The following is a 10,030-nucleotide window of genomic DNA, read 5'->3' on the forward strand; positions in this document are numbered from 1 at the left end:
CACACAGCCTGCATGACAGGCACCCACCCACCCTGCAATCTCAAATATGGTGTCCTGCCAGGCTGCCCAGTGCTTCCCGCCCAGAAACCTGAGGGCACAGGCAAGAGTGCCCAGCCATGGGGCCAGCCCAGGCCACCACACATCAGCCAATCCCCAGAGCCTGGATGGGGACTAGCTCTGTGTCATTAGCCCTCTGAACCCTATAGCCTAGACACAGTGCCTTTCTGGGACTGCCCTGAGCCACCTGCCTTTGAACCCATGAGTCCTGTTGGAAGACTGCCCCATGCCACTGTCCTCTGTACTGCAAGTCACCACGCATGTATGGCCCACTATGGCAGCATGGGCACAGTGGGTTGGCCACGTGTAATCCATGCTCCCTGTGCCCTGCTGAAGGGAAGCAAACTAGAATGGCATTTCCAGCTGTGTGCACAATATTAAGCAGAGACCAGGAGTCCCATGCTCTGCACTGAGCAGCAGGGAGGGAATTAAGTCCTGGAGAAAGGCAGTGACTGGTGCCCATTCTGTTGCATGCAGGTCTAGCGGGGGTGAGAGGCGCACAGATAATATAACACAGATGGCAGGTACACAGCCTGGCCATTCTGTAGCAGGAATACTCAGCAGTTCCCAGTATCACCACCAGGTGGTACCAAGCTCAACACAGCCCAAAAGGCCCAGAGTAAAAGACATTTCCACAAGCAGGTCTCCCTGCCCAAGCCCTATCAGGTCAGCCACAGCAGGTACTTGTGCGAATGGCAGAAATGCGCATGGGGTTGGGCCTCAGGAGGGCCCATGCTCTAATCCTGGCTCTGCCACTGAGTGCCAAGGGGGTCTTTGCTAAGTCACCTCATTTCAGTCTCCATTTCCCCACCAGTAACACAGAGCTGCAATACTTATGTACCTGCAGGGCTGTGGGGAATGGGGATGAGTTTGTTAGGGTACAGCTCTCACCTGAGGTGCTAGATGTGCTCTGTGATCTCCGTACTCTGTGATCTCCAAACACAGTCTGGAGATAGCAGCCCCAAATTGCACTCAAACTGAGCACAAGAGAAGCTGCCCCTTCCTCACTCAACAGGGTTGCCAGGTGCTCTAAGAAACAAGTAGCATCTGGGGCAATAAGGGGGAAGATAGTTCCCTTTTTCGTGACAGAGCCATTCCTGCCCTGATCTTGCCGAGAGATCTCTAGGGCTCTGCGCAGAGGCAGAGGTCCACCCATGTGGTTCTCTTTCCAGGCTCAGGGCCTTAGTCATTGTCTTTCCTCCAGATGCCATTTCCCTGGTCCACAAGTGTTGGGAGACAGAAAGACAGAAGCCGTGTCTTGTTTCTCCGGAGTTCCTGTGACAGCCTCATCTCCAAAGTTAGCGGGTAACTTCCTAAGTGTCCACAGTGAAAACAAACCTTCAAGAATGCACAGTCTGCATGGCAAAGCCCCCTCTGCCCCCGACATCAGGAAATGCCACAGCCACGGCTGAATGTGCAACATTAACTCTGCCCTCTTAGCTTATTACAATACAGTCTTCCTTATTAATTATTAGTACTGCAGGAGCACATAGTGGCCTCAGTCAGGATCAGGGCCTCACTGCACCGTGTGCTCCACACACACTTAAGACAACACAAGCCTTGAAGACTCTGTAGTCTTATTGGACACCAGATTCAAGCAAGTGTAACAAACACTAGGGGGGAGGAGGACAAGAGAAGCAGCAATAAGATCACGGAGTTGCACACATTAATGGTGTGCATAGCTCCCCTATGTGATCACATGCTTTCCCAAATATTACAATAGTATACATTTTTTTACAACCTTCTAGGCATCATCCTGTAGTACAGGGCACTGCGCAATGTATTACTAATACATAGGCTCCATTAAAGTCATTCATAGATTTAAAGCCAGAAGGGACCATTAAATCATCAGGGTTTGACCTCCTGTATAGCACAGGCCAGAGAATTTCATCCAACTTTATATGAGAAGTTCACCATAAACCCTTCTTACACAACACAGAGTGAGAGTGAAAAACTGCTGGCATAGACAAGTCTCTGAAAATATGCATCCGAGTTAGCATCATTAACTGCCTGAGCTCCTGAGCAGCCTTTGCATGTTAACTACATTATTAAGGAACACATGCTGGAGAGAGAACACACCATATACGCTGTCTGAATAAACAGATTCTGTAGACTAAAGAACAAAGACATCAATGTGAACAAAAAAGATTAAGCAGCAGTTTCTTGTATATTGAAAGTGGCCTAAGATTGTAGGGGCACTGTATGACATGGTATTGTATTATTCCGAAAAAGGCACATGACTATGTGACTGAAGATCGTATTGGAATGAGGCAGCCATGTTAGGGGTAGAGTTAAGGCTGCCCGTGTAAGCCTAACTGGGGTGTTTCCCAACTTCTGAAAGCTTTGCCCTGCAAACCTTCATGTCTCTGTTCCTGTCTTTTCTATGTCACATTTGCTAGAGGAGGAGGGAGCCATGGTGGGGGTGACAGGGGAGAGATGGGCATAAACTGCATCAACCAAAGCATGGTACAGGGTGAGTCCTATGGCGTTGATAGGGGAGGCAGGAGCAACATGCGTCAGGGCAGGAGCATCCAAGCACTGTTGAGGGATACATGCAATGTGCCAGTCTCATGCCTGTGCATGCATGTATGCAAGGATTGCTAACTTCCACTCTTCATGTCCTAACCAATCTCCACTAACCTACTGCTCCCACTGCCAGGAGTGGGGGGAAGGAGGGGCTCACAGTACAACAGCCCCGGGGGAGGCTCATGAAGATGCTGTTCTCCATTTGGAAAGCACTGAGCACCCCGCGGGCACTAATAATAGGAGCTGTGTGATTAGGTTTGAACTCAGGAGCCAGCTGGCTGTTGGGAGGGGGGAGCTGAGAGAGTAGGGAGCACAGGCTCCGCAGTTTTAGAGCCGACACTCTCAGCAGCTTGTGCAATGGGAAAGCACCCAGCTACACTGTAACACATCTGCCTTGAGTTGGGAGCTGGCCAGCTTTTGCTCACAATACACCCAGCTCTGTGGCATATTTACACCTTGGGTGCATCTGAGACATTTCAATGGCTCAGAGGCTCCCAACTCTGGGACATTAAGGCCCAGGGTGGGAACCTACCAAAAGCCCAAGGACTACAACAAAAGATGTACAAACATTTTAAAATCAAAGTGAACACACCCAACCTGAACATGGGCTGATCCTTGGCAGTAGGCAGGAATGCTGTGTGTATGGATACCAGTCAGGAAGGGTCGGTTCTAAGCAAAGCTCCACAAAGCAACTGCAGCTTTCAGGATAATTCTGTTTCCCTTATTCTAATAAAGCTCCTTGTTCAGGGTTAGAAAAAAGCAGCTTCTGTGATTCTTTGCTACCGACGCAGGACATGGTGTCAGAAGTTGACTCATTCCAAGCCAGCAAAACACAATACCAAAATTCAGCTCTCCCTAAGACTCAGTTGGCTTCGCTCAATTGCCTGGGTGGAAGGAGCCCTTCCCCAGCTTTCACACTGCAGCCACAGTGATCACAAAGCATGGTCTAGGCCCCAGGATATGTCACGGCATTCACTTTTACCACAGGGAGTGAAGCTAAACACACATCTGGATCATCGTTGTCCCAGAGGAAAGATGAAACAGCTATGCCATCCTTCCGAGGAAGTATGAGGGTGAGCATTTTATTGCAGAAAGGAATGGGGCGTTTCTGACAAAGGGTGCAGAGTCACAGCACGAGGGCACGTCTACACTGGAGCTAGAGATGTCATTCCCAGGTTGGGCAGATGTATCCATGCTAGCTCTGATCAAGCTAGCACACAAAATATAGCAGTGTAGCTCTGGCAGCGCAAGCGGCGGGATGGGCAAGCCACCCCAGGTTCCACCCATCTGAAACCCTTGGCACCTAGCTGGGGCGGTTAGACCTTCACGACGTTCACACTGCTGCAATTACACTTCTATAGTTAGTGCTGATAGAGCTAGCTCAGGTATGTCTGCCCAAGCTGGAAATTAAACCTCAGGGTATGTCTCCACTGGAGCCAAAGTGTGGTGGGCCTGTATTAGGGCCCTATATGGAGAATCAGAGCACTGAAACTCAACAATAAGAAAAAACAAATAAGACACTATCTAGAAATTGGGGTTTTAAACAAGGAACTTTCAGAATTATAATAATTAGTGTCTGAGCTACTGTGGAATGGCTGGTTCATCTTGCCTGATCATCTGAATGAGTGAAAATGAAAGGCACTCTGCAGGAAAGGGGTGCAAGTGTGATGCAGGTAGAAAACACCATAAAATAGAGCCTCTTCAAATCACAGAGTTTCCTGGGCAGAAACACGATGGATTTAACAAAGGTAAAAATCAGATAGATGAGATGGAATCATGAGAGTCTTGTAGAATGACCAGAAAGCCAAAACTCAAAGACACTTTCCTACCCAGAACATTATATCCAATAGGCTTCGGAAAAGAATATCACTAGGCTTGTGTTAGGAAAACAAACATATTGGTAGCCACTGACTATTCTAGTTAGGCAAAAATTCTCCACCTCACTAGATACCTGTCCCTACCCCCAAAGTGAGCAGGTCAGAGAAAAGTTAACAAAGGCAACTCATTTTGTCCTGGCATCTGGGCAAAATAAATAGTCGCTGACAATGATCCACGATATGCCAGCTCCATGTTCCAAGCTTTTTGAATGCAGTGTGATTTCAAGGATTTTACTTCCAGCCCTCATCACCCGTAAGTGAATAGACTGGTGGAGGGAGCAGTTCAGATTGCTAAGAGAATGCTACAACAAAAATTTACCTATTAGCTCTTCTGAGCTATACGGCTTCCCCACATCAGTCATGAGAGTAAACTAAACTCAGCTGCCTGTGGGACAACACTGCCAACCTCACAGGAAAATCTTCATCCTAAGTGATCCTGTTCAAAGAATGAGAGCTGCTACCTCTAAGAGGTCTCAGGTTTTATTCTTTAGTCATCCGACTGCAGCCTGACCCACCACCTAACCTTAAAGCAAGCCACCCACTCCTGATAAAACTGGACATCAGCTGTTGTCCCTAAGTAGCTGCAGCCCAAGAACATGATTGAGCCTGATCTGGGTACTCATTACAGAGTAAGCAAGCAGCATCTCCAGCTGATTCCCCAAGCCCAGCTGAATTGCCATGTGATCCCAAGAGCAATGATGCTTACACCACAACCTTAGTGGAGGGTGAATCATTCTGCTAAGAAGTGTCCTGAACTGACTGAATGGGATTTGATAATCCAAGTGAATCCACTGGACAAGCCCCTCCTCAGGGCCACAAGGTGAGCAGAGCTGGATGAATGAGGAAGCCATAGGCTCGTCCAGAGCTATAGTTTGTTCTTAACTATTGTTAAACATGTTTATAGAGTAATGGGGGTGTTGGGGGAGGGGAAGAGATGTAGGCTGTGCCTGCTGCTACTTTAAGTCTGTTGCAGGAAGCCGGTAGGATGGGGCAGAGGAAAGCTCTAGGCAGAAACTCTGCAGTGAGGCTGGGAGAGGGAAGCTTTAGGAATAGTGCTGCTTTTCTTACTCTAGTCAAGTTTCTTGTTCAGTGTTGGAAGAAAGCGTTTCTGTGAGTCTGCACTAAGCTCACGTCAGAGGGCACTTGAGCAATCAGCCCACAGGCAGCCCTCTCTGCTATTATCCTGTGACTATGCTGACAGGATGGCTATGGGTGGCAATTTGGGTGTTCCTAACTGATTAGAGAGGGTGGCTTCATAATCACCACTACATCAGTAGAGCAGGCTGAGAGGTGCACCCTGGGCAGGGGAGCATGGAGGGGAATGGCAGGAGAGGGAGGAAGCACAGGGCCAAGGGCTCTTCTGCAGAGTCTCTAGGCACGCCACATGTCCCCTTCCCCCGCCTCCACATTACCATGCCAGGGACTGGAACTGGAGGCAGCTCTGCCGGGCAAGTTAGAGGAAGCCTCCTCCAGCTGAGCCAGCAGGAGCTGTGCGAAGGTGGAAGCTACTGCACGCAGAACTTACAAGGGGCCCATTCCAGGTGTAATGCACCAAGAGGCCAGTACCTACAGTCAGTGGCCATGGCAACCCGGCTACATTCCCCAAAGCCAAGCAAGGGCCACAACAGCCCACCCCACTGCACTGCCCCATGGACACACACTGCACAGCAACTCAACAACCTTCTGAACTCCCTGCAAGGCTACACACAAAACACCCATACGAGCAGAGCAACAAAAGCCACAGCCTGCAATGCAACTCAGTTGTGTGACCCACAGCAACCCTGCTGTGCCGCAAACCACGCAAGAAGGGCATCACAACCAGCACGTTCCAAGGTAACACACCCAGGTGAAATGACGCAGACAACACATCAAGCGCATGCTCTCACACACGCTCTCTGTGCTGAGACGGAGCACAAACTCCTCCTGCACGTGGGGGACATACACACATTGTTACAGCAAGTAACTGAGCTGACTCCTAAGCTGCTTTGGGGCCTGGGCTGCGTGCCAGGGGCAGGCGAGGGTCAGCACAGCTGAAGCTGAGCACAGACTGGCCCTTATTACTGCACATCGGACAGAAAGTGGGTAAGTGACCTAGGGGGAAAGAAACAAGTGGAGCTCTGCCTCCTAGGAATTGCATAGGTGCAGTGGCAGTGGGCACAAATGGTTTGGTTAGTGAGCAAATAGCGGGTGGATATGGGACCCACACCAGAGGTCCCTCCTGTGGCTGGAGCTTTGGGGCTGGAGTCTCCACCTACTGAGGTCCCCTGAAGATGGAACCTTTCTGTCCCTTTTGCTCCCAGCTCAGACCTCTTAGTCGGTGCAAAAGAAGGAGTCACGTTATGCACCTAGTCCTGCAGTGAGACCCCTTTGGCTGCACTTACCCCGTGAGTCGGCCTCTGGCATTCTGCACCTTTGCCCTGGGAACTGTCCGAGCTTTGAGCCCATTTCTTTGCCGCTGGCGTGAGGAGTCAGTCTTCTGCCTCTGCACAGGGGTCTGAAGGAGGGTCCCATCTGGAGAGTCTGCAGCTGCCCTCAGGTTGCTGGCTTGGCCTCGGGCGCTCTGGGGAGCAGGTAGTTTGTGATCTGGAGGAATAGACAGCTGCTCCTTGTTGTCCCCTCCTGTCAAGCTCCTCATCCAGGTTGGGCGATCCACTGGAGAGGCTGCTGGGAGGTGCTCCGAGGCAGAAGGAGGGCTGTGCACCTGGAACAGGCTGTACACCTTGCCCGTGGGTCCCAAGTTACTGCCCGGGTTCCGCAGCCTTAGCCGACTTGTGCCCCTACTCCCAGCTTCGGTTCGGAATGAAGAACTTGAATCAAATCTTCCAGCAAAGTCTCTCTGAGAATCCCCAAGCCCCAGGAAAAGAGCTAAAGTGAGAGGGAGAAAACTGCACCAGGAGCCCCTCATGGTGCCTGCCTGAGAGGAAAGGCCAGTCTTGAAGGGAACAGAGAGCACTCAGCGTGTGGCTGATAGCCCCATGAAGCCAAGTATCCAACAGGAGTTTGTGGGAAGGAGTCTAGGCAAAGTTCCTTGAGCAAGTCCCCTGAAATAGCCTTCCAAGTCCTTCACTTTGCCATGTGCTGAGGCGTGGAGGTGCGGGGGGCACTTAATCAGTACCTGCTGCCTGCAGGAGCAGGAGAGCCTGGGGCGAAGGTAACACAGCAAACCCAACAGCGTGGGCTGCACAGAGCGGCTGCAGCCGTCCCTCCTACCACTGAAAGGAGAACTCCCAATCCCTCCTCTCCCCTGGCTGTCAGAGCCTGCGCTCTCTGCAGACAGCTCCAAGCACCTTCTCGCCTGCCTCTGGCACTGGCAGAGTCTGGAGGGGATGGAGGGTTTTATTTTTGGAAACCTCCCCCTTTTGTGTCTTTTTGATGCTGACATCGCCCCTCTGCAGAGGACACAGCTCGGCCCCCTCCTTACCAGAGGAGACATTCCAGCAACACCCACTTTGGCAAAGGGAAACAAACTACAACAGAGAAACATTAACCCATGAGCGACCGGGGAGGGCGGCCCCTTCCACCGCCTGCTCAGAGAGTTTGTGTTCAGCCTCCCTGCTGCTGAACAAGCCTGTGGCTCAGCTTCCCCAGCTCACAGCAAGTGTTAGAATTTCACAACAGCTGTAAGCGTTCAGCGAAGGTGGGCAGGGAGGGGTACCTGGGGAAGCCCCGGAGACAGAATATACCCCAGGCCACGGCCCTTCACCCCTATGTCACAGGGGCTAGGATCTTCTGAATGAACTCCAACACATTTAGCCTGCACACCCGGAGAAGGCAGGAGGGCTGTTAGTCCCATTTCCCAGCAGGCGAACCTGAAGCCCAGAGAGGGGAAGTTTGCCTTGCTGAAGGTCACACAGTGGACCAGCCTCTTAGCTAGATCTCCCAAGTCCCAGCTCCGTGTTTCATGGTATTCATCTCTTCACATCCATTGTGCCAGGCCAAAAAAAGACTAGCCAAAGCTCTAGGTCCTTCAGCTACGAGACCAGCCTTTTTACCAGGAGATAAGGCCAGGGAAAGTACCAAGCAAGATGGAGAAGAGAAGCACTAGCCTCCTCCTCATCTGCCTCCAACGTGAGCAGCTGGTGTTTTCAGTTAGGCAGTGATTGAAAAGACCACCTCTAGTGCCAAGAGATGGAACTGATCTAGCGGGAAAACAGAACCAAGGGTCCTGATCTCAGCTCTACCAACTGACCGCGTCCACGCCAGGTCGCCTCCCCACTCTTCTGCTCACTGTGGTCATCTCTCAACTGAGACAAGGACAGACTTTCCTCCCAGGAGGGTCTGAAGCTGAACTCAGTTCCCTGGTGATCCAGTGGTGGAGGGGGCTCCGGCGGCACACAGTATTAGCGGTGGTGTGACTTCTCTCCTCACTTACGGGCACAAGCTTGATAAATGCATACTGGGATCTCGTAGTATCTCAGCGCACAAGGAGGACAGGCAGGAGAGTGGCATGTGCCCATGAGGAGAGGGGCGTTGTTTGGTACGTGCTGCTGGGAGGGACCTGCTGAGGGTGTTTGCCAGTTAGAATATCTGGGGCAGACCCCACTGCAGCTCCAGGGTGGTCAGTATCTCAACAAATCCCAGCAGGTCACCTGACCACCTGTATATCCACTTTGTTCCTACATGACTCACCAGTGAGAAAAACTACCCCACTGGACCCCAGGACTAGATCCTGCCAGCCCATGCCAGAGTCTGACTCACCCTGCCCTGAATGGATCACCTGCTTCTGATGGCCCGGCAGGTCTGTGACCTCTGCACTACTGGCAGATCCAGGGGAGCTGCATCCAGACCCTTCCCCTTTCCATCACCAGCCTTACCAACACAAGGCCCTCTCCCCATACAACAGCTCACCTCAACTGGCCCCTCTCATTCGCCCACTCCTGTCCTCTCTGCACCCTCCTTCCCTCAGTGTTTCAGCAACAGGGGGCTGCCTCTCACCTCACCCAGATCCAACTGCTTCCAGACAGACTAGAAGCAGGGGCTCTGCTCCATACAGGTGAGCAGGGAACCTCTCCTCCCACCCGCTCCCCATGCTGCCTGGACCCTCCAGAATGCTGGGGCAGCTCTCAGTACCACCACTCTCCTGGGTAACTCCTGATGGAAGCTGAGGTCCCAGCTGTCTCCTTCCCTGCTTCCGATGTAAGTGCTCTGTTCTCCCTGCCAGTGGTTGTCTCAACGCTGGCACTAAGGGCCACCTGCAGGCAGGGCTTAGGTGAGCCTAGTCTGAAGTAGTAGCAAATCCAACAAGTGACATTTCTACAACTGAGCCTGGTCTCTGCAGGGCCACATTTCAGCCCTGCCCAGGTGCCCATAGCTCAGGGCAGTTGTGCTCCTCCCTCCCCCTAGAGTGAGCAACAGGGATGGATCCTCTGCTCCTCCTCTCTCCCTCCTGCAGAACCCAACTTTGCTGCAGCCCTCAGGGGTAGTGGAAAGGGGTGTGAAAAATCCCTGGAGCTGCACCAGGAGCAGAGGTAGGGCTGGGGGAACAGATGTGGGGACTGGAGGAGGCAGAGGGACAGGCACATGGGATGTCACTTTCATTGCTGTAGAGAATAATGGACCCCCCCACACAC

The 10,030-nt window shown here is 51.9% G+C and overlaps 1 protein-coding gene across 2 annotated transcripts in view; it reads right to left on the reverse strand.

The window, feature by feature from the left end:
• LTBP2 (latent transforming growth factor beta binding protein 2) overlaps nt 1–7,785 on the reverse strand; it is a 137,965-nt gene extending 130,180 nt beyond the window's left edge. For both annotated transcript variants that reach the window (XM_043516175.1, XM_038405718.2), the window contains exon 1: nt 6,842–7,785. In XM_043516175.1, the coding sequence (XP_043372110.1) occupies nt 6,842–7,365 (524 nt within the window). In that variant the 5' untranslated portion in view covers nt 7,366–7,785. The remainder of the gene's footprint in view (nt 1–6,841) is intronic.
• Nucleotides 7,786–10,030: the final 2,245 nt, after the last annotated feature.

Source organism: Dermochelys coriacea, chromosome 6 (assembly GCF_009764565.3).
Source record: "Dermochelys coriacea isolate rDerCor1 chromosome 6, rDerCor1.pri.v4, whole genome shotgun sequence".
Taxonomy (NCBI): Eukaryota; Metazoa; Chordata; order Testudines; family Dermochelyidae; genus Dermochelys; species Dermochelys coriacea.